Source organism: the organism of the source record quoted next, unplaced genomic scaffold, assembly GCF_019419815.1.
Source record: "Pyrus x bretschneideri cultivar Hongxiangsu unplaced genomic scaffold, Pyrus_bretschneideri_v1 Contig19, whole genome shotgun sequence".
NCBI lineage: Eukaryota > Viridiplantae > Streptophyta > Magnoliopsida > Rosales > Rosaceae > Pyrus > Pyrus x bretschneideri.
Window position 1 is genome coordinate 4655815 of NW_025999490.1, and position 25872 is coordinate 4681686.

A 25872-nucleotide genomic window follows, 5' to 3' on the forward strand; every position below is an offset into this window, starting at 1 on the left:
GGGGCCTAATAGTGCGATTAGATGGTATCGTGTGATTCGTACAAAATATCACATATCACAATAGCATATGTAGACAAGTAACTTATATCTCTAACGAGGTATTTAAGCTCACCACACTCAAATAGTGGTGAGCAATACAACCATATTATTTTGTTATCAGATGCGTTTAAATTTTAAAATATATATCCTACGAAGATTATATCACACACCCGATTACAATCAACACAATGGTCTCCCACAGCTATGCCTGCATTTGCAGACGACACATTCTCTTCCAATACTTATTCATTGATATGAATTATTAGTATTTTTTTTTTTACAAAAATTAAAGCAAATAAAGAGAGCTTGTAGCTGTAGTGGGCAGGCTTTAACCTGCCAAGTGCAATAATAAATCATAAAGCAAACTTACCAAAAATATAAAAGATATCGTACAGCAATTTGGAAGTCTGTCTCAGGTGATTCATCCTTCATCAAAAGCATTTGCAGTCAACCACCACATGCAACAAGACCTATCCATATGACTCTTGTTCGTCAACTTTTCTACACATGTAGCTAAACCTTCCTCTGTGCTTGCATCTAGCTTTCTGTTCAAGTACTGTCTTCTTGCTTTTCACCTTTTCCTTCAAGACCTTGAATGAAGTACAAGTCATCAGTTTGACATAATTTCACACAACTTTAACATTTAGTGATCACATTACTAATTGCCTATTTATACGTAGATAGAATTAAACTCTATTTATTAAATCAGTCTTCAACAACGTAGTCAGTAAATATATATAATGTATAAATAACTGATCAGATACTCATCATTTATCTAGTACAAGTCCCGCATAAATAAGTCAAACTCACTTATTTTTATTACACGTCTTCAATAGTGCGACTAGTAAATATGGTACAGATAATTGATTAGATATTGACACATAACCGGTATGAGTTCTGCATACATGCATACACGAGTTGAACACATCATCTCTGTTATTTAGATCTGTCTTCAACAATGTGTTCATTAAATATGGTGACTAATCACATACTGACCATTTTTCTATGACGAGTCCCATGTACAATTGGAATGCACTTATCTAAATCCCACGTACAATTGGAATGCACTTGTGTTATTAGGTCAATCTTCAACAACGTGGTCAACAAATATGATATAGATAGTGTTAATTTTGGAGTACGAGAGCAGACAATAAAGGCATAAAATACCAAAAACAAAAGCACAAATATTTAGCTCAATAGCTTTCGATGAATTTCAAGTTCAAAATACCACCACCTAAATAACCCAACTCATGGAATTGAACAAAAGGCTATATATGCTTATGACCCAAATATTATCCTTTCATTTACAACAAAATTATAGTTTTGTTCCATGAGACACAAAGATCATACATACCTTAACCACCAAGTACAATTAACCAATTTAGTAAATAATTATAAGAACTGAAAATTAATGGGTGACACTTTGAGATCCATATGGTAATCTCCCTTCGGTATACAAAAGTAAATATATGATTAATTTGCATGCTTTGTAGGGATACGATCATACGCATGCCTTAAAAGTCTCTCAATTAGGAGAGCCATATGATCCGGGCAGATCAGGCCACTGCTTTGGGTTCAGAGATGGGCCGCCGCTGCTGCTGCTGGCAGTGGTGGTGGTGGTGGTGGTGGTGATGGGGTTGTTATTGCCCATGGTCCACAAAGCGCTGTCCGAGGCTGCTGCTGCAGAAGAAGAAGTATTCACAGATGATCTGTTGACGACGCTTTGGGGGGCCCACTGATCATGCTCAGATGGGTACACAGCAGCTTGATCCAACAGATTATTGCTCCTAGCGCCGCCCATCTGAAAAAACTGCTGACGTTGCTGCGGCTGCAACGCCACCATAGGAACTGAGAGATTGAACCCCTGCAGCAGGCTCATGTTCGAGGCAGGATCATGACCGCCCCCAGCATTGAACGGCTGAGATTGACTCAGAGATTGAAGCCCTGCAAAAGGTGACAAGTACCCATGAGAAGAACCAGGGTAGTACTGATGGTGAATAGCCAATCCACCGCTCGGGTTCGCCGTAGACATCCCCACGGACCCGCCGCCAATTCCCAAATTGTTCTGCATGTCCTGCTCATTCTGTGGTGGCTGCGGCTGCACGGTCCGAGATGCTGACGCCGAGGAGGAACCCCCCTTGGCGCGCTTCCCCTTCCGGCATCCGCCGCCGACGGGGATGTTCCGGAGGGTCCCGCCCTGAGTCCAGTACCTCCTACACGCCTTGCAAAAGTACCGTGGCTGAGAGAGGCTGTAGTTGTTGTAGTAGCAGAACTTGGTGTTCATGGACTGGCACCGCGGGCACCTGTGCGGCTGCTGGTTCTGCTGCTCCGCCGCCTTCAACCGCTGATCCTGGTTCTGCTGCTCCTTCTGCTCACCTCCCTCCTGCTGCTGTTGCTGCATGTTGATTTCTCTCTTGTGATGGTCTGAAATTGTTTGATGGATTGATGTGGGGCTTCAAGCGACATGCAGAGGTTTATAAATAGGAGGAAATTGGATCATTGTGAGGGTGTGCTAAACGTGTCCGTCGCTAGTCCTAGATAATCTACTCTCGACACCCAAAACTGCCAAAACTAACGGCGATCGTTATCGTTATATTGCTCTCTCTCTGCATGCCGGGTGTTCCTTCCTTCTTGTTCCCACCCACCTACCAGGGTTACATCCAAACCCATAGGCCATTCATTTTATCATTCACATTGAATAATGAAACAATTAAAGCCCAAGTGATAATTGAAATTTATGGAAAATCTGATCTTGAATTCGAGCGATATCCGCGAGGATTTCTTTTTCTCCTTCTAGAAACGGTGTCAGAGTTTGAGACGAATCGGTTTGACTTGCTTCTTCTTTTTTTCTGGAATTTTGGACCGGTGGCGGATATGCAGAAAACCCAGAAAAAGGAGAGGGGGAGAGGGAGAGGGAGAGGGAGGGAGAGAGAGGGAGAGGTTGTAGTAATCTATGGGAGCTAGAGACAATACCGGAAACGATTTTCCGTCACATAACAGCATCTATCTCACCAACCCAGCTCAGAAAAAGTTAGAACTAATAAAAAATTCCCAGTCCATTTGCTTTTGATCCATCAAATACAGGAAACCCAATACAGAAAAATTCAGCCCTCACCGGAAAACGGTCCAAAGAGTCGGCCTTTCCGTTCCGAAATGCTAAAGTTTTCAGACCCAATGATCAATATCACCAAAAACAAACAAAAAAAAAAAAAAAAAAGAAACACAGAAATATTATGAGAAGAAAAAGATGAGAGTTTTAACTGTATTCGGTTTCTAGATATATGGAGGTGTGGGGTAGGAGATGGACCACAGGAACAGGGGAATAAGAGAGACCAGAGCCTGCAGAGGCGGCGGGTAAGGGCGGAAGAGGGTGGCTACTGGCTAGTGGCGGTCGTCAATGGGTTTTTAGCTGCTGTGTCAGACGCTCAGACTTCAGCAACTACTATTTCTTCTCTCTCTCCTCTCTCTTTCTCTCTCCTCTGCCTATCTACTACAATCATACATACTCTCGAGTCTTGTATTCACAACAATTTTCCATTTCCTTATTTAAAATTTTATTTTGTGGTGTTTTTGTTGGAAGAGTACAGATTTTCTCCGGATATAAGAAAACAAAACTCAAGGATTAAATGATATGCATCGTTCAAATTTAATTCAATAATTATAAATAAAATTTTTTTTTAAAAATTATAATAATTATAATTATTCGATCAAATTTTAATTATTCGAATTATTTAATCATTGGGTTTCATTTGTTTTTTAATTCGGAGGGGATCTGTACTCTTGTTGGACGGATTTCTTTAGTTGGACGGATTTCTTCTCTTCTATCTGACATCACCGTGCTAATTGGACATCAATTCTACTCAGAATGACAATCCTGTCCCCGTTGATAAGAACATTTCCACGGTGACTCTCTCTCTCTCTCATATTTTCTTGTAAACTACTCAAGTATTGGATTAGTCAAAGTACTTTGTCATTCTTCAACAAACTAACTTTGTCCAGAAGAATTCGAATTTGGTTGTAACCTATATTTTTTTATACAAGCAATAGTCTATAATAAATTTATCTAAAATACAAATAAAAAAAATTTAAATTTAAGTGTAGAAGAATGAAAACATTGCTATGTTTCTCGTTTAAGAAAAAAAATGTATGTGTGTATGCTAAAAAAAGCAATAGTTTCCATATAAAAACTTCACATTTAAATCTCACTAAAAAATGTCAACGCATGTTAAAGTATTCTCACATCTCTCTTATCTCGTTTACCTAAAACCGTCACCGTTAAAAATGTTAACGTCAAAGATATTCACGTTAACATATATTCGAATCTGCCTCTTTGATCAAAAGTGTGTGTGTTAAAGAACCAAATCTCTCTTTTCTCGATGATTAAAAAATGTATGCGCAACAATATAACGCCAGGTGGTGATTGGTAACTAGAGTTGATGGAACGTCGAGTGTGTTATGCAATAGGATTGAAAATTAATTACGTATCAATGTGGAAGAGATTATGTTGATAATGATTTATCTACCACAACAAAACTAAGATTTTATTGGGTTTTGTATGTTAAGCCATCTCTTATGCACCAAATAATTTGGACTAAGATATTATCTGTGAGTCCATATGTAACATTTATGCAACAGAAAGTTAAAAACCTCTATATAAGTTTATATTCAAATCGAAACTTATATTCAAATTTTAGTTATATATAAGATTTAAATCTTATGCGGAGCATTGATTTTTCACTAATTCATTCTAAATTGCACACGCAAGAAGCACCATAACCATGTACTTCATAAATATCCAATTATTAGAATATATAGATTGCATTGGAGATGGTCTCATTAGCATTATGTTTTTTTTTTTTTTTAACTCATTAGCTTTACGTTTGGTAATGGAAATTACTTGATATATAAGGACTAAGGAGTGGCAATTTGGGCAATTCAGTTTGAAGCTATGAAAATGGGTGCTGACTGCTGAAATTCACATTTACAAGGCCTAAAATATAGATTGAAGTGTGAGTGTGTGAAATGGAAATTTGGATTTGATATGTGTAGAGATGTTTTTGACACACATCTTAACACTGATTTAGTTATTTTGTAGGGTTATTTCGCAACATACTTAACTAATTGAACTGTTTATAGTACATCATTCATCAAATCATTCTTATTAAAAAAAAAAAAAAAAAAAAAGATAAATTCCAAACAATTAAGACATTTTATTTGTAGCAAAGAGAAACAACACAAAACTCTAATTTCTAACGGTCATATAGTTTTAAATTTGCATGATTTTTTGTAAACATGATATTTTAAAGAAGACCTAAAAAATAAACATATTCAAACTTTTGTAATTATATTACGAAGTGAGTCTACGTAAACACGTTTTAAATATGTCTTAAAAGCGTGAATCCCAACTCCAATCAAATATAATACTTGATAAGATTGGATTAGGATGATAGAGAAGCACTTACCCCTGCCCTAACCAACGTAGTTACGTAACGGCAGACGGCAGAAGAAGAAGAAGAAGAGGAGTTAGCAGATGGACCAGTTGGTGATGGTAGCGTCCGTCAGGGGTTGCAACTGCTCCCCCACACTCCCACATTCATACCGTTGTCCTCTTCCCTCACTCCACATCGTCCTCCTCAAAGCTCTCTCTCTCTCTCTACGTGGTGTGGTGGGGACGAGGTTACTTGTATTTATGCCATGCGAACATACTGCAATTTCTGATTTCGATGGCATTGTCGGACTGGTTCAATTTGGGCCCGGCTATTAATTCTGTTGGGTCGAGTGGTACACTGTTCAATTCATCCGAAGGCCCTTGATTTGGGTTTTTGTGATCCATCTTTCGTCACATTGTCTTAATCTCACAAAATTGAAAGTCCCTGCCCAACCATATCTACATTGTTCTTTAATAATAATACTAAATGAGCCAGTATTCTCTTAACTAGTAAATGAGAGGTTTTAGGTTCTATGCTCACTAGGTAACCTCACAAAAAAACAGATGGTTCAGAGTGCTAGTGAGGCTAACAACAAAGAACGAAGGCTAACCACATTATTGTTAATCCGTTGTGAGACTTAATCCACTATCTGAGATATCGTTTCTTAAAAAAATAATAATAATAAGGCAAAGTTGTAAAATATACATTTGAAAAGCAAAGTAAAAAAAAAGATGAAAACATTAATGCCACTTCAAACATGCCACCTTTGATTTATTAACTACAAGTCTACAAGTACCAAACATTAGGCTTCAACTCCTTCCATGATAGGCAATGCAACAACTGAGCAAAGTTTCCTTCGCCAAAACATCACTATTTCTTCACATCATCTTCAGGGCTCCGAATCCGCCTCCTAACATCCACAACATTCCCCTTCTCATCTAATATCTCAACCACCACCACATCCTCATCCAGAACGTCCACAACATTCCCCTCCTCATCGAATATTTCCACCACCTCCACAGCGTCATCCAAATCCCCCACAACATTCTCCTCCACCGCCACCTCATTGTCAGAGTCCGATGAAGTCCCAACCACTGTCTCCTTGATCTTATGCCCCGCCTCCTCTACGGCCCCCCACGCCCCCTTCACTGTGTCCTTCGCCGTCTCTGCTGCCTTGCTCGTCCCCTCCTTCACCTTCTCCGCCACCGTTTCTGCCACGTCCTCTGTTTTCTCCTTCATACTCCAAACATTCCCTTTCGCCTTCTCCTTGGCCTGCTCCGCCGTCTCCACGACCTCATAAGTTCCATCTTTTGCCTTCGCAGCCGCAGTGTCGGCCATTTCTTTCGTTTTCTCCCTTGTTTCATAACCGTACTGTTTCGCTTTCTCCTTGGCGCTCTCTGCCGTCTCCGCTGCTCTGTTCACTCCCTCTTTAGCCTTCTCCGCCATGGTCTCCGCTGCGCTCTTCGTCTTATCCTTGAGTTCATCTGTTGGATCCTTTCCTTTGTAATTCACGTTCTCATTCCTCCACTTCTTGTCATCATATGTCCAGTCAGCCCTCGAATCTCTATTCCCTTCTGGTGCATTTCGACCCTGAAGTTCAAGCGTGTACCGGATCAAATTAAATTATGAATCCATCAAGACAATTTTAGAGAGACGGACCAATTATCTACTACTAAATGCACCGATGTTATCCCTAACTTGCACATACCTTGTGAAAACATGGGTGGAACCATTCATTAAATATATCAACTTTTCGATGTCAGATTCTTACATTCGTCGACAAGTATTACTGTTAATCACGTACTTGAATAACTAATTACCTCGGAGGATTTGGAGGCGGAGGCGAAGCAGACTCTCGAGACTTTGTGAGAGGAATTTCTGAGAGAGAGTGATGAGCCGGTTTGAGGGAAAGACTTGGAGAGGTTGAAGATGATATTTTTTGCCATGGAAATTACTACCATCTTCGCTGCTCTGATTGTTCTCTGTTTGCTCTCTTTTCTGTTCTTTCTTTCTTTCTGTTTCCCTGTTAAATTTTGTTTTCCGTCGTGGTATTATATCGGGCCACCGCTTTCTGGGGTTGCTTCTTGTTTGGGACGATAAGGTGGCAGCCCTGTTGCTCGACGCGTGTACTGGTCAATGGATGGGGGCTCTGCATACTTACACATGTTCTTTGATTCATGAGTCAGATATACTACAGTGTTCTGTTAGGTATTGGCAAGATTGAAAAGCAGGTATTGAGTTTGAGGGTAAATTACATAATACCTCTCAGATTTGGATCAAATTACAATCTTATACAATATTTTTAAAATATTTTAACCTTGTACATTTATTATTATTATTTTTTAATTTCATACAACCGTCCCTTCCTGATAGCTCTTCTGTTAACTGCTGAAGCAAGTCGGACATGTGAATTAAAAAATTAAAATTTTATTATGTTTAAAATTAATTAGAAATTCAACTAAAATTTTGAAAAGATAGTTGAATAATTAAAAAATAGAAAAAAGTTTCAAACACCCAGAAATTCGTTTCTTCATGTTCTTCCGTCTCCACTTGGTTCACTCAGGTACCGTTTGGTACGTGGGACGGGACGGATCACAGTGGAACAAGGCGTTCCATTCCACGTTTGGTGCGCCTAAAATGGATGGAACGAGCTATTTCACGGGACGAGTTTTGGATGAATTTCGTTCCACCTCACCCTCCTGGAACGACTCGTTCTACGTCAGTGGAAGACAAAATTATAACCTCTCTGTCTCCTTCTTCTTCCTTCTTGTTTCCATCCGAGGCATCTTTGCTTCCGCTCCGTTCCATCCTGTCCCGTTCCATTCCGTTCCGTCCCGTCCTGTTCCCGTCCCGTTCCGTTCTGTCCCGTCCTGTCTGCATACCAAACGATACCTCTAAGGACCAGAAGTCCCAGCAAAAGCTCAACCTCGAATTCGACGAAGCCGCACTGAGATCTAAGCCTCTGACGGAAGGCAGAGGTCGTCCAGAAGTCGTCGAAGGTGAGTTCGACGAAGCCGCACTGAACCTAAAGCCGAAATCCCCAAAACCCAGATTTCGCTGCCCTTCGATTTCGTTCCAAGTGACCAGTCGAATACCAAAATCCCCAAAGTCCCTTCGATTTCGTTGCTGGCTGCGTCTCGCGGTTCCGATCGACGCCAATTCGAGGTTAGAGTGAGAGGATGAGGAAGAGAAAGAGATAGAGGAGGTCGCCGGGATCAAGTGGGAGGGCAGCAATGGTGTTTGTAAGGGAGGGGGAGGGGAAATAGGTTCCATTCTTTTTTTTTTTTTTTTATGGGTAATCTGTTTCAGATCTTATATATATTTTTTGGTTGATTCTTGTGTTGAAAACAAATATGGGTTTTTTTTTTTTATGGGGCAGGGATTGTTGTTCGATCATGTTGCTGGTTGTTGTTTGGGTTGCAGATGGGGGGAAGAAATGGGTAGCAGGTGAGGACACGACTTGGAAGAAGAAATCGAGGCAAGGCAAGGGTTTGAGGTGGTGAGGAAGGTGGGGCAAAATTCATAGTGAGCCCTTGGGGTTTTCTGGGTTGCTCCGGGCTTTGCTGATGAGGAAATTGATGGTGGTGGTTCTGGAGGAAGAAGCTTTGTTGGTGCGGAAGTGATGGGTGATGGGGTGGTTATGGTAGAAGGGTGGCTCGGGTGGGGAAAAGGGTGGTGGTGGTGGTGGGAGAAGGGGTGGCTGGAAGAAGAAGATGAAGATTTGTGTTTTTTTTTTCTTTAATTAATTATTTTAATATTTAAAATTTTTTATTAAGTGTTTAGTCACGTGGCACAAATGTGGCAGTCACGTCAGCATAAATAGAGATTTTATATTTGTCACGTCATCATTTAACGGTTAACTTAACAGATTTTTTAACGGTTGTATGAAATTGAAAAAAATAATAGTAAATGTATGAGATTGAAATGTTTTAAAGATGTATAAAGTTGTAAGTGAACCCAAATTTGATGGGGTATTATGTAATTTACCCTTAGTTTAATTCTAATAACGTTTCTACTCTAAGTGAAATTGATATTGAAATTATTTAATGCTTTTTGTCGCACAATTTTGTGGTGGTATTTATTCAAGGTGTTGCATACGAAATTTGTAGACTGGAAATTAAATACTTGTATATTATAGCTTGTCATTTCTTTTTAACAAATGATAATTTTATTAATTAAATATTAGATTAGTCACCAACATAATTCGAACTCGTACTGTTATGTAAGCATTCAACATTTTTCTACTACGGTGGTAAAAGGTATTAGCATATAGCTTGTCATCGGATAACTTAGTCTGATTTCATTTTTTTTAAATAAATAAAATCAACACATTCGAAAAAAGAAAGTGATGATTACAAATTTTTTGTAAGAAAATGTTTCTAGTAGTGCTTTCAACACCTATTATCTAACATGTAGTTTACGATGATTACTTAACAATGCGATTGTTGCACAACTTTAAATCATGAATGTCATGTCCAAAAGTTTTCCTTTTTAACACATATATGGCACAAAGGCATTCACGACATACTTATGTTGATCCTAAAATTTACCAAACGTACGTGGCGCGCAAACCGAGTAACTAATAAGCTAACTACGTTATTCGGTTATGTGCAAGGCGTGCCAACTCATCGGCCAAGCTCGGTCGAGGATTAAAATATGCTGATGTTGCATTAAGCGCTGCTGACTTATTGATCATGCAACTGTGACTGAGGAAGGAATACGTATCGGCCTTCAGGTTTTAGAGCTTGAAGACAAAGCTACTAGTTCTGCAAAGTTCCTGGATCGTCGACGCCGGGTTCGGTCACGATGATTATATTCGTGAGAGTATAAGCACGCCGAGGCACCAGACTATACGGACACAAATACTCGAAAGAGATGTATGTCTTGATGGGAAATGTGGTTCGACCGTCAAAATGCTGAACTCTAAAACTAACTTGTGAATATCCAATCATAAAACAACTCGGCGTCCAATCTGCCGAGCCTGGTAACATGTAACACCTCACTTCGCCGAGAAAGCTGATGAGATGACCTCTACCAATAAGGACTCAAAAATCTTTGTCGACCGAGACTTGGATAAATAACCAGTCGGTTTCAAAGCAGTGCTGTTTATCCAAACTGAAGATGTCGCCGGTTGCCTTCATAGTGTTGTTTATCCAAATTGAAGATGTGTTGGCGAGAAGAAAGGGGAGAAGGCAGGGACGAAGCCATAAATTTGTAAGAATGAGGGCATCATCAAACAACAAGGTAAAATTAAAAAAACTCAAGAATTTACTGCACAAAACACTTATATATTAATCCATAAAGTTTTTCATACAACATCTTACAATATTCTTCGACGCGTTTTCATGTTTTGAAAGCGGTGCATGACAACATCATTACCAATACCATCAAATCTCTCTCTATAAAAATAATCATGTTATCATTCATCTATTGATCTTTCATTTAATCTCAATTGATTCAGAAAGTTTATGGCCGAAAATGCTTTTTCAACAGTGGCAGTAACAATTGGAAGAATTAGTGCTAATATCATAAGTATGTAAACTAATGGATACACCTTATCTTTTTTCGACTATACCATTTTTTTATAGTTTAATTAGAACTGACTTTAGAACTGAAATGTAATCTATTTTTTCATTTGTAGTTTAATTAAAGGTTGGGAATTAGAATGCAAAAGTACACACACAAAATTGATTGGGGGCGGATGCCCCCTAGGCCCTGTACAACTTTGTATGTTGAATTGGTGAGTCTTTTAGTCATCTGCCGCTTGGTATTTACAGCGACTTGCATGCCCAAGTCCTGAAAACAAAATCCCAATGGCACTGTGATTCTGAGTTTTTATTTGTTGATGTTGACCACGCACTTATCCCATGCATAATCACATAATAAATGAAGCTCTGAAACTTTATCTTATAAGCACATAAGTCCACGCCTTATCACATCAATCAAAGCTTTATCCCATCTTTTCCATCTTGACCTGCTAATACAATCTTTTTCAAAGATTCAATCCTAATTGCGTCATCACCATTGTTCAAAATCCACGTGTTCCTTTGTAGCAACCTGATGCAGTCCCACTTTACCTCCACATCTGGTATGCAATCCCACCTTTTCCTGGATAGAATAATGCATGCAATTTCATTAATCCCATTTAATTAAAATACTTGGCATTTTGCCAAGATACTCAGTGGCTATGATTCTTCCATATCTGCACATGTTGTTTGAACTACTCTGTGCTTGAATTATTCGAAGATAATCTCCCAATACACTTAAAAACTCCAATACAAGAATCCCAAACAGACCTGTGGAGGAAGAAAAATCCTTGATTTCAAACTGCACTCTTCAAGCTCATTTTAATATTTTACAAGATAATTACTACAATAATCCAATAGTAATATCTAGAAAAATATTAGAAACAAGCCAATAATACTACAAAGTTGATCACATTCCAACGTCTATAATTCTTCATAATCATCCGACGATCTTGATTGCTTGGACCGAAAATTTAAAATCGGGTCCAAACAACTTATCAACATATAATTAGAAAGACAATTTATAATCCTAATCTTACCTAAATTATTTTTCACACAAAATAATTGTTGTCTATGTTGTTGACATTTTCTTTCCAATATTTGTCATCACCATAATTCACCATGTTAACAAAATTAGAAGAGCCTCTAACCCTCTATCATGGAAACCATCAAAAACTCAGAGTCTCCAATCCAAATATAAAGTTGTCGTAGTCTCTCCACTTATTCATCTAAATCCTGTTATTGAAGTCTCTTCACTTATGCATCTAAATCCTGTTGTTCCTCTTGTCTATTTAAAAGGTTATAACTCTTGAACATGCATCCGCCATCTACGAGAACCTCTTTTAACTCTTAATAGTGATTCCGCCATCCCCAATAACCTTTTTAACTCTGGAAGTATCAATGTGGTTCCATCCAGGGTAGAACTTTTTTAATCACAACTGTCGGAGAACTTTTTGAATCACAAATTTCGGCATTCGCGTTCAAACTGACAATTCAAGTCTTGTGATGAGTACATAGGATTTTGGACATCATCGAATTGATAACTTTGACGAAGGGGAGAAGAGTCAGGAGTGTGGTTAACCTACAAACCCACTTGTAGCTGAAATTTTGTGAGTATTGTTTAGTTTTCACAATTGTGAGTATTATTTAGTTTTCACCTACGATGCACAGACACGGCACATCACCCGCGTATCGCGTGTCGGATACACAAATGAACACGATACGCCTCTGATACGGTCGGATACGCGTTGGATACGTATCTGGATCAATAGATACGACATTTGACAGATGGATATGGGTATCCGACTGTCTAGATACAGATATCTGCACCATGGCCTTTGACACAATTTCGTGGAAGAAAACCTCATGACGGAGATGACGCAACCTGGTGGAAGGACGCCTCGTGAAGAAGATGACGCAATTTGACGGAGGAAGGCGTCGCACGAAGACGACCCGATCTGGTGGAGGAGGCTTCACGAAGAAGATGATTGCTAGGTCGACATGCTGTTTTCTGTAGTAAAAAATGACACCACAATTTCTTTTATTTTTATTTCTTTAAAGGGTTTAAATGAGACTAAAGCCCAAAACTACATAGCCCACTGAATTTACACCACTACCATCCTTTATTTTTTGAGAGTTTGAACACTATAAATTAAATTTTGAGTAATTAATTTTTTCATTGTTATTTAAAATATATGTTTTAAATATATATTTATTATATAAATTGCCGTATCGTGTCTTAATTTTTAGAAATTTGACGTATCTCCGTGTCGTATCCTCGTGTCCGTGTCCATGCATCGTAGGTTTTCACCGATATCTTAAACTATTTCATAAATAATTTTAATATTTTTGGTTCGTGTCCCCTCGAAATTCTTATAACCTACGTTAAGCAAAAGAGGCACAAGCCGCACAACGAACGGGGAGAATAAGCTGCCATGGTATCAAGCTGCCATGCCACGGGTGGTCTCAAGAACAAATCATGGCAGTTCATTTCAAGCCACATAATGTATAAGAGTTTCAAAATGCAAGGTCGGCTAATAATCGAATCAGACGTAATTAGCATGATATATGTCACCTCCTTTTGGTGACCTACACTCACACTAATCATGTACCGTCACACTAACCATATTTCAAAGTAGTAAGGACATTCGCAAGATTGAAACTCGCATAATTGCTAAATTGTAAAACACAATACGAAGTTTGTGTGGACTTCCTTTACAAACACAGTTAACACTTCAAATACCATCATTAATTTTGATTAATTGGTTCTGATTATCGATGTGATTACTGCAATTTTACTTGACCAAGTAATTAATCTAAAGGCATGCATCAACCTGAACGGAGATGAAATATTGTGGGTTTGACGATCAAAATTCTAATTTTTTTCTGATTTTAGAGAAGAAATAATTCCTTTACAAAATGAAGTATGTCAATGCATCTCAAAACACGGGTTATTTCAATGGTTTAGATTTGAGGAAGTTTTAACGAAAAACTCTCGATACCATTCATTTTAATGAAAAATTATATTTTTACACTAAAAAATCAGGTACTATTTACTTTATATTTTATTTTATCATTATCGTTAAAATTCAAAAATTTCAAATCATTTTTATCATTAGCTTTCCTTTAGATTTATTATTAGAATGCACAATTTGCAAAAAGCAAAAACCTAATTCATCGATCACAAAAGTTGCAAATTAAAAACGAAATATTGTAAGTCTCAATATTACTTCACAAGGCCCTTGCCGGCATGCCGCCTTAGTTCGCATCCATCACCTTTCCTTCCGCCAGGCCATCGCCATCCACATCACTCTCACTAGTAGAGTCATCATCAATGGCCACCACCTCCCACTTCCTGATCAGGAGCTACCACCGTGTCCTTAATCTTCTGCCCTGTCTCCTTCACCGCCCCCCACGCCCCTTCCACTGTGTCCTTTGCCGTCTCCGCCGCCTTACTACGCCCCTCCTCAACCTTGTCCGCCACAGTTCCCACCGCATCCTCTGTTTTCTCCACCATCCCCGACATATTCTTTTTGGCCTTCTCTTTGACGCTCTCCGCTGTCTCGGCTGCCCTCTGAGTCCCCTCCTCCGCTTTTTCTGTCACAGTGTCCGCCATCTCCTTGGTCTTCTCCTTTGTCTCGTAACCATACTCTTTAGCTTTCTCCTTGGTGCTCTCCACCGTCTCCGCTGCTCTGTTCGTTCCCTCTTTCGCCTTCTCCTCTATAGTCTCAGCTGCGCTCTTCGTCTTCTCCTCTGCTTCCTGCGCGTAATCCTTGGTCGTCTCTTTCATTTCCTCGGCTTTTCGCTTCGTCTTTTCTAGGCCTTCTCCCATGGTTTCTTTCGCTTTGTCATATCCCTTGTTCTCTCCGGCCACATTTCGTCCCTGAAATCAGTCGACACAAATATGTTAAACTACAATTTTTGACAATACGAGCATACTGCCCTAACTAACTAGCCTAACCCGTATTTGTAAATGTTACCTCGGATTTGGAGGCGGAGGTGAAGCAGACGCGGGAGACTTTCTGAGATGAATATCTGAGAGAGAATGGCTGAGGGGATCGAGGAAAAGATCTGGAGAGGTTGAACAAAACATTATCTGCTACGGAAAGCACTGCCATGTTTGCTTGCTCTGCTTTTCTCCTTTCCTTCGGTTGGTTTGTATTATCCTATCACCGCCTCTAGGGTTTGCATGTTATAACGAGATTAGGAAGAGTGGTGGCAGCTTTGGCGCTTGACACGTGTGCTGTCACTTGCTGGGGAGCTCCTGTAGCCTACATAGATCACCACTTTTGTCTCAGTAGCCGACTCTCAATTTTGTCTCAATAGTCGACTCTCAATCCTCAATCTTAATATGGGCTCTAGGGCTAAAAGCCCATATCATTTTGATTTATTTGTGGCCCAGAAAAGTATGGAAAAGAAGTGGGTCATGTTCAAGAGGGATATAAAAGCCCATCAATTTTGCTTTTTGGAGCCCAAACTATTCGGGTTTTTACTGATCCGAAGATTTCAGTCCGGCAAAATTATGCCAATTGGGGCGCACTCTTCCCCAGCTCCGGTACGACAGCCACCGAGGCTAGTTTCGGAAGTCCACCGTCTTCAGGTACTGACAAAAGCTCCTCTCTTTGCTTGTTTTTACTACATATATTTTAATTAACAAGTTCATATTCAAATCCCTAGAACTGGATTGAATTGGGAATTGAGGGGTCCCGCTAAAGATTTGTTCTTTACGCTTTAGAAGTTGATGGGTATTTTTTTTTCACAGAAATGTTTAGCTTCATTTGGTTGATTTGGTACGCTTCAGGAGTTGATGGGTGTTTTTTTTTCATAGAAAAGTATAGCTTCATTTGGTTGATTTGGTTTTGGAAGCTGATCATTGTTTGTTGTTAATTGGTGTTTCTCTTCCATGTTTAGCTTTGTATGTGCAATCTATGAGGCTGTGAAGCTTCAATTTATTAGATTTCTTAAGATAAGTCATTGACGCGAACTGTTACTTGCACTCCAAAAAAGTCATTTCGCACTTTTCTCCGGAAAAGTAATTGTTCAAAAATGAATTAGGAATCTAAGAAGCATGCCTTAGATCTGACCAATGTCATTTCCTTAGTGGTCTATTCCATATTTTTGCAGCAGATGATCTAAAATTTCTGTGATTTTTGGTGAACCATGGTTACATTATTCAGTTAAGTAGAGCATTGTCATGTAAATTTGACAAACAAGTATCTTATGAAGCAAAGGAGAAGACCAAGTTTAGCATTACACTCACCTAGATTAGAATTTTGTCCGAATCTTGATTAAAATAATCCTTAAGAAAGAACAGAAGTCTTATTCTACTTTCAAGTAAAAATATATCGTTGTGTCGCTTTCCTTCTGTATTGTTCTTTCTATCTGAAAGGAATTAGACCTCACTTCATATACATACCTTATAAGAACTAATCTCGAACAGATAGTCTAGAACCTAATGAAATCCTTCCTGTTAATTCACTTACTTGAATACATAAATGTATTTACTGCAGTTCCATCTATCATAGAGGTCTATTTGCAGGAGATTGATAAAATGCTAATTTATGTTCTTCCATTTATCCTAATTATTTACCCATGTTAGCTCTATTGAGTATTTATTTAGCATATATAACATATATGCAGATCTTTTCTACTCTGAAACAAATTAAACTCAAGTTCATCTTTACAAATATATGAATTACTAGAACCCAAATTAGAAGTCCTTCCTTTGTTTGGCTAACCCTTGTTAACTTTGATAAGTTTCACAAAACATAAATTTCGCAAAACATAAATTATCTAGTGTTAGGATGCTAGGTTTTTTGTAGGTCCTGGATGTTTTTGATGTCTTACTCTGATTTTTGGGAAATCCTATTCCATAATCCATATAACATCATTATTGAATATTGATTATACATGTCTCCGCTCATGTTTGAAATTGTCCCATATTCAGCCTGCTAATCTTTTTAATTTTGGAAACTTTTTTTGACTAATGCAGCCTAAAACTCTTTAGTTTTGAACAGTAGAATGAAATAAATTAAAAGAGGAACATACATAAAGGATAAAGGGAGCCGATTTTCACACACTCTTTTTAGCCTCTCACATACCCCTCTTTATTACTGGTCGTTGGATTGAATAACTCAAACAGAAACAATGGACAAGATTAAACGGGTTGTAGGAGGAGAAAGAAAAAAGTGTGTTTATCATTTCCCATGATAAACTGATTTACTTACCAATTTGTCTTTTTTGACCATGAGTTCGTTCCACGTTGAACAGGTTGAGCGTTTTTCTCCATGATCGACATATATATAACCGCCTGGGCAGGTGTTGGGTTGCATGCAGCTTCTCAATAACTTTCTCAACTCGATATGAATCTGCTTCGAATAGGTTGAGCATTTTCCCCATGATCAACATTTATAAAACCGTCTAGGGCAGGTGTTGGTTTGCATGTTCCTTGTCGAACCTTTATGCATCCACGTTCCACAACTTCAGAGCATTTTTCTGCATGATTGACATATCTATATAACCGTCTGGGGCAGGTGTAATCACCTAACATGTTTGGTTTGCATGCATTTTTGTTGAGCCTCTTTATCACCTCTATATAAATCCTAGTTATCCTATGGTCTCATCTCAATTCGGTATTCAAGTTTTTTCTTCCCTGTTATTGCTATAAATCTGCCATACCTTCTTTCTTATACAAGCAGTTGAAATTTTTGCTGTCCCAGTGATGAATATACGAGGAAATCGTTGTAATGGAGCTTCCTAGTAGATGTGATTACCACAGTTATTCTGTGGCTAACTTTGTAAGAACTAGGCAGCAATACTGCACTCATATCGCTTTTCATTTTCAGCTCTGTTATTATGATATTATAAATGAATTTCTTTTTTTCAGCAGGTACCATGTGTGAATTTGTATTTATGGTTTAATTTATCAGGCCTCTGTTAGGTTTTCCAGCTTGCTTATGTGCTGTTTGGATTAGCTTCTATGCTTAAATTTTGTATATAAATTTTTATTACCTTTACCTTATGGATCTCCCAGATAAATTTGAATCCATTACCTGATGGATGGAGTCAAAAGATATCTAAAAGTATTCTAAAATGGAAGATCATGAATGGCAAAATTTTAAGTTCAATTTGCTTCTAATTTTGTCCAAAACCAAAGATGGTAGCCTCTTTAGTGGATACGGATATGGCAACCGGTGGGAATAGAAAATAATAATGGAAAGCACTCTATTCAATACTTTTCGAACAGATTATGCTAATGCAACCACGAAAGTGCTAATGAGATTTTATTTTTGATGTAGGATGGACTCAAAAGCAGTTTTGATTCTCGCTTTGTGATTGAAGAAATACCAAGCAAGCGAGACATGGCATCAAACCATGAACTTGAAGTGATTCAGTGCACGACGAAAATAAAAGCACAAGTTCCATTGAGTTCATCAGGTTGTGCTACCCCTTTTACTTATAACAATCGTTTACTCACATTCCTAACATTACAACCTCTAACCCTCTAGCTATAAAAACTTCATATAAAATTTTAAATATAACAACTTAAGAGGGGAAGTTCTGGTTTGCTATTTCAGGAGGAGGCCTTAATTTGCAATCTTGGGCTTCAATTTGTCTAGGATGGCGTTTCTGGTACTTGTCATACAAGGCGTTGTCGGGCTTGGTTGCAGAGAGAGGAAATCATCCCTGGAGATAGCAGTCCCTCTACTTCTTCCTTTTATAACATTTATAACAATCCACCTCCACCTGTTGCTCTTGGGATGCTGGATTTAGAGAGGGAAAGAGTGTGAGTCTTGAGAGTGAGGGAGGCAAAGGAGCGAGAAAATGTGGTTTGACAGAAGGCAATGACTGTATGGGCTTGCCTTGGTTTTCCATGGTGTTCTGTGCAAGAAAGGATGGAGGAGTATGGCTCCACATATGTCCATACAGTCAGACTCTCATAGCCCAAGTTTACCACATTTGAACTAAAAGAGGCGCCAGAAAATGTCGCTCTCCTCTCTGTGTCTCTCTAACTCTTCTCTCTGATTATGTTCTTCTTTTACACACTGGTCAGATGGCTATTCCAAAACCACCACCCTCCGGCCACTTGTCATTTGCTCCCCACCTTGTCAAACTTTCCATAGCACTTACAGTATACTCTCTCATTCAACCCAATTTTCTCTATCTGGCACTCCTCCTCAGCCTTTTCGTTAATTTCTTTCGTCTTGCTTCCTTTCCCTCACGTGCTTTTCCCCACTCCTTTGCACCCCTTACGTGTTCCTCTTGCTTTGTCCACACCTGTACTCTCTCCACTGGCAGCATCCCCAGTTTACCAAATTGCCCATGGCCTGCAGCTTATACAACCCCACCCTCACCCTCACTCACACACACCAACATAAAACCATCCCCTACCTTCTCTGAAGACCAACCCTCGCTATCAACAAGCGCTCTGTGTTCATAGACAATGGAGAACTTCAACCCACCATCTATCCCCTCTACAACCACCGTAACCTCTACTCACAAGACAAATAACTCACAGTCCACTTGTGAACCAGTGAGTTGTTTGCCTTCAACTACTTGTAGTCCTTTGGCCACTCAGTACAGGTATTACCCGGCGCAGTATCTAGCACCAAATCCAGGCCTGCAATTCCCGCATGCAAATAATCATTACCTGTACCATCAGGCCGGTCTCCATATGTATCCATTCCTGGTCGGTGCCCAACCGAATATGGTTCTTTCCAGAGAACAGGCCAGCCGAGACCAATCAGGATGGATATTGGATGCACTTATGTCCAAGTCTGCAAGAAAAGAGAGAAAGATGGCGAGACAGAGGAGTCTCAGTTTGAGCAGAAACGCAGCCAACGCTGCAGTTTCCTGTACTTGTTCTCCCCCATTGAGCAGGCATCCTCCATTTCATGGGAATGATGGTGATGATGATACTCGTGGAATCCTTTCCACTTCATCATCTGGAAATGGTGCTGATTTGCAGGACACCAAAGAACAGCTCTACTTGTTCTGCACGCCGGATAACAAGGTATGGGTTTGCTTTTTACCTCCTCGAATCTGAATTTCAAATGAGTTTTTCTTTAAACTACTAATTCTGTGTATTTTTATTAACAGAAATTGAGACCGCTTTTTAAGAAGGAGTTAAAGAATAGTGATGTTGGACCTTTGGGCAGGATTATACTACCAAAGGTGAGGTCTTTGTTTGTTTTGGCACTTGCAGTCCCTTTTACTTCTTTTTGTTTTTCCTTTTCTGAGAAACGAGGATGGAAGAGAAAGAACTAAAAAGGTGAACCAACCAACTTCTTAGTTTGATTTCTTTCACTTTTGTTGACGATTGCAAAAAATTTCTGATTTAGACTGCCTAGTAACAAAGCCCTTCCTCATTTATAAAATTTTGCACCAACATTGCTTCTCTGTATGCGTTTTCTCCTCATTCACAGAAAGAAGCGGAAAATAACCTTCCAATGCTCTCCGACAGAGAAGGCATCCAGCTGACTGTCAGAGACGTACATTCCAACCGGCATTGGGAATTCAAATACAAGTAAGCGTATGGACAGTACTATTAATTTTATAGTTTAACGGCAAACCATGCGAGTTTTCTGCCAATTAATTGAAGCCATTTTTTTCTGCTTGGTTAATTTTACACAGGTTCTGGTCAAACAACAGAAGCAGAATGTATGTGTTCGAATATACAGGTAAAAACCGACGGAATTGCTCTTAATGTTCATTGACAAACACGCGATATATCATGTTTACTGACTTAAGAGTATCCATATTTTCAATGTAACAGGCGCTTTTGTTAGGAAAAAAAGGCTGCAGGCGGGAGATTGCATTTATCTTTACGAGGATGAATGCAAGAACCTCGTGAGTCCTCTTTTCTTCCTTAATTACTACAGAATCTGTTGCAAATTAAAGTAGGATTTTGAAAGTTGAATACAAATTAAAGAGTCTGAGCTGCATGCCTGGTGACATTACTTTTTACGTTATGACAACGATATCCTCTGGAGGATAGTGTGAAGGTACATAATAAGGTGCATGTATGGATAGGATAGGATGGCCAGTGATGAGCGCCTAGTAGATTATGCGTTGGAAAGCACGGGTGTGGCACAAGTATTTTGAAATTGACCCGAGCATTTAGAAACAGCTCTAATTGGCTGGCAGGAAGACTGAAATGGGCGTTTTAGGCTTGTATTAGTGTACAATTCAGTTAAGTGGGCCATAATAATCCCCTGAAAATAATAATATTTCCTAATGAGAAAATCTGGAGTTTACGGAAAGACCATTACTCTGAGTCATATCTTACATAGATTTTGAACTGTCATTGTTTGCTGTATATTAAATCCTGCATTGTTGGATATAAATTTCAGTTTATGCATTAGACTATTTTGCTTCTCTTAATATGATGTTATCTTAACTAAGCTGCTTTTTTCGTCCATGCGAGGAAACAGTACATCTCCGTAGAAAAGGTGCCAAGACCAGCAGATGTAGCTGAGCCTTCCTCTTCTCAACAGCGTAATACTACAACTAACCCTACAGATCAAACCATCAAGATCGTCCCCAACATCAACTCTAGCCTCAAAACCAACACCACCGACAACAACAAAACGAACACCAACAACTCTGCCAACACAAACACCAACACCAACACCAACACCAACGCTAACACTCCCAATGCCGATGCCAAAACCCTTAGAAGTAACCCCTATGCGGCCTCAAACTTATCTTCACCTTCACCATATACCTACGTAGCTGGCGACGAAGAAGACGAATTATCTCTAGAACAACTTGTGGAACAACTTAAGCAAGATCAAGAAGCTAACATCTTCGCGGATGCTTTGTCTATGGTCTCTAGAGACTATAGGGAACATGAGGAAGCTACTACTTTGTCCAGCATCGCTGCTAGCCATATTGAGACATCTACCCAACCACCATCCACATTGGCTGCAGGAATCGATCCTTCATCATCATCATCATCATCAGAGACTAGAGCAACGATGGGGATGGTAGATGAGGATCACTTTGAGCTCGATGACTGCTACAAAGGCCTTGGGATGCTCCCAGAAGTCAACCGCTACAAATGCATATGACTATCGTCTCTTTGATCACAACGGGACGAGGCCACGGCGGACAATGACATGACTTAGCCGGGGATCAGCAAGGACCGTATGCAAAAAAATGTGACTGCGTGGTTGAGTACTTTTTTCTGGCACAGGATATCTCATCAATTATTTCATATGCTTGAGAAGATATATAGGAAAAGCAAATTATTTATGTCTTGTTAATTTTTACATTCTGATGTCAATTGTATTCTCAAATGGAATAATATTAAAGTATTTTTGTACTTCTATTTTTTTCGCTGGAATTGGCATCTTCTTACATGTCTTCCTTGTTTCCCAAGACTTGAATGGACTGGGCCGGAGAGTTGGGCTGAGCTAAAGTTAGGATGGGTTCCACCTGATGCCTTGTTCCAAAACGAAGGAAGACAAAAGATGGGAAAGTACATTGCAACAAAACTAAAAGCTAGTTGGCTCAAAATTTTGATTGAGAGCCACATTTCTTTATATAAGCGAGATATATACTAAAGGTGGGATAGAACGTGTTGAGTGAGTGCAGGAAGAGTATCCTCTCCGAATCCACTTCGTAGGGATTATAGGGATTTTCACATCCTAGCCGTTCATAGTATATTGTATAGTCGGTTTTCGTCAGGTACTATTTGTGTTTAATTTTAAATAAAAAAGTAAATGATTTTTGACCACACGATATATGATGAATGACTAAGATCTGAGGATCCCTAGGATCCCCACAATTTGGATCCGGATGGGATCCAATTCCATCAAAATATATAGAGGGAGTAGGTGTTTTGTGTGTGCAGTCGGTTGGTAAAAGGGTCATGTTTGGTGTTTGTGTCATACGTTATCTTAATGAATTGTGTCATGCTAATTTCTTTATCTTAACAGATTCTTAGCAGGTGACCTGATACCGACCCGACTTGTTAACAAGTTTTGTCATTTCGTGCCGGGTTAATGAGTCATGCAAGAAATTGCCATGTCTAATGTCTAGGCCTTGCAAACGGGTCGTGTTCGTGTTGTTTATGTGTCATACTCGTTATCTTAACACGTAACCCGATAACGAATCGATTCGTTAACACGTTTCTAACGAGTGACCTGATAATGAATCGATTCGTTAACAAGTTTTTAACAAGTGACTCGATAATGACCCCACTCGTTAACGGATTGACCTGAAACTTGTTATTTTCGTGTCGGATTAACGGTAGGGTGTTTTGTGTGTGGGGTCGGTTTGTAAGCGGTCCCATCGTCCGCACTCAAATGACAAGTCGTATAAAGGAAAAAACGACTAGACGTATAATGCTCGACTGACGATTGCATATTACACATCATCATCGTCTTGATGATGAGGCGATGACTCATCCATCCTCCAAGCTTCTGCCTTTTTGGGGATAAGTCTGTCTGATCCAAAACTCCCACACTGAACTCTAACCCCTCGCTGCTCCTCCTGCCATGGCCATGTCCACAACCTCCTCCTCTCTCTCCTCTCTCTCTTCCCTCTCTCTCCACCCCTCTCCCCGCCTCTCCCTCCTCCCATTCACCGCTGCGGCTACCCCCGCAACCAAACCCAGAAAACCCATTTCCCTCATCCTCTCCTCTTCCCGACCCACCACCGTTATCTTCAATGCCGCCGCGTCCGACGTTGAGACCTCCTTCTTCGACAACGAGGACCCCGAATTCGACGGCGTGTTCGAGCCCCCGGAGGCCCCCGAAGACTTCGTGCCCCCGCCTTCCTTCGATGAGGATTCGACCGAGACCGAGGACGAAATTGCGGCCGCGTACGAGGAGCTGTACGGTCCGGCGTACAGTGGCGTGACCATGCTGGGGAATGACATTTACGTGATGGACTCGAAGGTGAAAAAGCTTGGGGCTTTTGGGAAGCTGAAGAAGGAGAAGATTAGAGATGGTTTCGAGGAGAGGGTGGTGCAGGTGAGGAGGGTGACGAAGGTGGTGAAAGGAGGGAAGCAGCTGCATTTTCGGGCGATTGTGGTGGTCGGCGACAAGCAGGGCAATGTGGGTGTCGGCGTCGGGAAGGCCAAGGAGGTTATTGGGGCGGTGCAGAAGTCTGCAGTGAATGCTAGAAGGAACATTATCAGTGTGCCCATGACCAAGTACCTGACTTTTCCTCACAGGTAGTGTCATTTTGGTTTCTGGGTTCGATTAATTTTTGTTTGAATTGTGCTTGAATTGTTTGTGTTGGATATTTTGGTGGTGTGGGAAATACTGCATTTTCAGGGTTTTGTTTAGAATGTGGAATTGAATGTCATTGCATTTAGGGTTTTGGCTATCTGCGTAGTTGTGGTCATTTCTGCATTTCAGTTGGGTTTATTTCAATGACAATGTATGAGAATTGTGTTAAAAATGATACTTTTGGTCATTTGATGGCATGGAAAGTTTTGCATATAGGAATTTCGTAGAATTTGAATCGAATGTAATTGCAATTTTTGGGCGCGCCCGTGCTTTTTAGTATAAGACTGCCTATGAGACTTTGAAATATTTGAGAGAGGATGGTGCTTGGTTAAACTTGAAGTCGTAGGTCTGAGACAACACGGAGAGGTGAAATTGATTGTATATGTGGTTTGATCTCACTTCACGCAAGCTATACTTGAAGTATTATATATTCTCTGAGTCTTATGATTGATATTTGGTGAGTTACTAAAGTGTCATTTTTACTTGAAGTCGTCTGTTCAGCATACATTTTTTCGTGGAACAGTGTCTTCTAATATTGACAACCCCAATTTGTGATGGATGTAGTACATATTTATTAATAACCAGTGAATCAGTAGGTTGTTGCAGTTGTATGGGAAAGACCATACAGGTACAACGTCACGTGCTTGATAGCATTGACGTGTAGCCTAGGAAGTGATTTGATAAATGGCATCAGAAGGTGTAAACCATGTAATGAAAATATGTGGATTCTCATTCGATCTGACAGATTGGTCTTCTGGCGTAAACCATACACGAATTTAAATGGGATCAAAAGAATTGCAAAGCTTAGTTAAATATGAAATTGAACTATTAAACTTTTGATTAAGTGTAATTAAACACTCGGGAAGTGGAAATTCATATTCAGGAATATCGAAGTAGGTTAAGTTGTGATGTTAATGTGGACTACTAGCAATATTGTCATTACACTGGGCGAGTCCCACTTGAATGTTCGTAACTTTCTTTGTTCAATCCAAACTGAAGTTGATCCATTGTTTGGAACACATTAGATAGCAAAAGGTTGTCTCCATTTCTTTTCTTTGATAACGACTGTTTATATTCTTATCATATTCCTTAAAGTTGAATGCAATTACTGGTGATGGGACAGAAGTGAGTTCCTTCCTATTCTTCTAATTTAAGCATCTCCTGTTTTGTTTACTCTAAAAAATGGCAGATCCGAGGGAGATTATGGAGCAGCAAAGGTGATGCTGAGGCCTGCTTCTCCTGGTACTGGAGTTATCGCCGGAGGGTCTGTGAGAATAGTTCTCGAAATGGCAGGTGTCGAGAATGCTCTTGGGAAGCAACTTGGAAGCAAGAATGCTCTCAACAATGCTAGAGCCACGGTGGTTGCCGTACAGAAAATGAGGCAGTTCAGAGATGTCGCTCGTGAGCGTGGTATCCCGATGGAAGAGCTTTGGAAGTGATAGAACAGAAGTAAGCAAAAGCAGCTGTTCTGCATTGTAGATTAATTCTTGTAGTGCAGGCTTCTTGTTGTAAACGTATAAGAGCCTTTATTTTTTCAATTTTGTCTTCATTTGAAGCTTTTGATGTTTTTAAACTTGGCGTAGCCTTATCATGTTTCCAGAGAATCTACAATACCACGTTGCATTCAATGTGAAATGA

At 39.7% G+C, this 25872-nt stretch overlaps 6 protein-coding genes across 15 annotated transcripts; 3 read left to right on the forward strand and 3 right to left on the reverse strand.

Moving 5' to 3' along the window:
• Positions 1-267: 267 nt before the first annotated feature.
• Positions 268-3735, reverse strand: LOC103944364 (dof zinc finger protein 1-like). Its single transcript, XM_009354801.3, has one exon. The coding sequence runs from the start codon at positions 2438-2440 to the stop codon at positions 1565-1567; it is 876 nt and encodes a 291-aa protein (XP_009353076.2). The 5' UTR covers positions 2441-3735; the 3' UTR covers positions 268-1564.
• Positions 3736-6128: 2393 nt separating this feature from the next.
• LOC125467831 (late embryogenesis abundant protein, group 3-like) lies at positions 6129-7585 on the reverse strand. Its single transcript, XM_009343352.3, has 2 exons — positions 7289-7585; positions 6129-7058 (listed from the first exon to the last, which is right to left on the reverse strand). The coding sequence occupies exons 1-2, from the start codon at positions 7427-7429 to the stop codon at positions 6339-6341; spliced, it is 861 nt and encodes a 286-aa protein (XP_009341627.2). The 5' UTR covers positions 7430-7585; the 3' UTR covers positions 6129-6338.
• A 6504-nt stretch (positions 7586-14089) lies between these two features.
• Positions 14090-15160, reverse strand: LOC103933563 (late embryogenesis abundant protein 76). Its single transcript, XM_009343287.3, has 2 exons — positions 14974-15160; positions 14090-14876 (listed from the first exon to the last, which is right to left on the reverse strand). The coding sequence occupies exons 1-2, from the start codon at positions 15109-15111 to the stop codon at positions 14325-14327; spliced, it is 690 nt and encodes a 229-aa protein (XP_009341562.2). The 5' UTR covers positions 15112-15160; the 3' UTR covers positions 14090-14324.
• Positions 15161-15260: 100 nt separating this feature from the next.
• LOC103933720 lies at positions 15261-18935 on the forward strand. 10 transcript variants are annotated; one of them, XR_007257636.1, is made up of 4 exons: positions 15282-15593; positions 17264-17374; positions 17713-17790; positions 18292-18935. XR_007257636.1 is itself a non-coding variant. In XM_009343442.3 (3 exons), the coding sequence occupies exons 1-3, from the start codon at positions 15345-15347 to the stop codon at positions 18687-18689; spliced, it is 507 nt and encodes a 168-aa protein (XP_009341717.2). In that variant the 5' UTR covers positions 15309-15344; the 3' UTR covers positions 18690-18935. The 10 variants fall into 10 exon arrangements, 1 of the variants encoding a protein (XP_009341717.2); XR_007257637.1 differs by lacking the exon at positions 15282-15593 and adding an exon at positions 15619-15738; XR_007257639.1 differs by lacking the exon at positions 15282-15593 and adding an exon at positions 15632-15783.
• Positions 18936-19023: 88 nt separating this feature from the next.
• Positions 19024-22325, forward strand: LOC103933906 (B3 domain-containing protein Os07g0563300). Its single transcript, XM_009343638.3, has 6 exons — positions 19024-20006; positions 20093-20167; positions 20419-20519; positions 20627-20673; positions 20769-20842; positions 21427-22325. Exons 1-6 carry the CDS (start codon positions 19437-19439, stop codon positions 22063-22065), a joined length of 1506 nt encoding a protein of 501 aa, XP_009341913.2. The 5' UTR covers positions 19024-19436; the 3' UTR covers positions 22066-22325.
• Positions 22326-23383: 1058 nt separating this feature from the next.
• LOC103933468 (30S ribosomal protein S5, chloroplastic) lies at positions 23384-25862 on the forward strand. Its single transcript, XM_009343193.3, has 2 exons — positions 23384-24176; positions 25424-25862. The coding sequence occupies exons 1-2, from the start codon at positions 23497-23499 to the stop codon at positions 25671-25673; spliced, it is 930 nt and encodes a 309-aa protein (XP_009341468.1). The 5' UTR covers positions 23384-23496; the 3' UTR covers positions 25674-25862.
• Positions 25863-25872: the final 10 nt, after the last annotated feature.

What these genes read in the sequence shown, in the direction of transcription:
- LOC103944364 (XM_009354801.3), bottom strand. Translation starts at nt 2,440, where the DNA reads ATGCAGCAACAGCAGCAGGAGGGAGGTGAGCAGAAGGAGCAGCAGAAC.
- LOC125467831 (XM_009343352.3), bottom strand. Translation starts at nt 7,429, where the DNA reads ATGGTAGTAATTTCCATGGCAAAAAATATCATCTTCAACCTCTCCAAG. An exon ending in CCGCCTCCAAATCCTCCGAG is followed by an intron (nt 7,059 to 7,288) that starts GTAATTAGTTAT and finishes CTTGAACTTCAG; the next exon opens with GGTCGAAATGCACCAGAAGG.
- LOC103933563 (XM_009343287.3), bottom strand. Translation starts at nt 15,111, where the DNA reads ATGGCAGTGCTTTCCGTAGCAGATAATGTTTTGTTCAACCTCTCCAGA. An exon ending in CCTCCGCCTCCAAATCCGAG is followed by an intron (nt 14,877 to 14,973) that starts GTAACATTTACA and finishes GACTGATTTCAG; the next exon opens with GGACGAAATGTGGCCGGAGA.
- LOC103933720 (XM_009343442.3), top strand. Translation starts at nt 15,345, where the DNA reads ATGGGCTCTAGGGCTAAAAGCCCATATCATTTTGATTTATTTGTGGCC. An exon ending in CGGAAGTCCACCGTCTTCAG is followed by an intron (nt 15,594 to 18,291) that starts GTACTGACAAAA and finishes TTTTTGATGTAG; the next exon opens with GATGGACTCAAAAGCAGTTT. An exon ending in AGTTCCATTGAGTTCATCAG is followed by an intron (nt 18,431 to 18,570) that starts GTTGTGCTACCC and finishes TTGCTATTTCAG; the next exon opens with GAGGAGGCCTTAATTTGCAA.
- LOC103933906 (XM_009343638.3), top strand. Translation starts at nt 19,437, where the DNA reads ATGGAGAACTTCAACCCACCATCTATCCCCTCTACAACCACCGTAACC. An exon ending in CATTGGGAATTCAAATACAA is followed by an intron (nt 20,520 to 20,626) that starts GTAAGCGTATGG and finishes AATTTTACACAG; the next exon opens with GTTCTGGTCAAACAACAGAA. An exon ending in GTATGTGTTCGAATATACAG is followed by an intron (nt 20,674 to 20,768) that starts GTAAAAACCGAC and finishes TCAATGTAACAG; the next exon opens with GCGCTTTTGTTAGGAAAAAA.
- LOC103933468 (XM_009343193.3), top strand. Translation starts at nt 23,497, where the DNA reads ATGGCCATGTCCACAACCTCCTCCTCTCTCTCCTCTCTCTCTTCCCTC. An exon ending in TACCTGACTTTTCCTCACAG is followed by an intron (nt 24,177 to 25,423) that starts GTAGTGTCATTT and finishes AAAAAATGGCAG; the next exon opens with ATCCGAGGGAGATTATGGAG.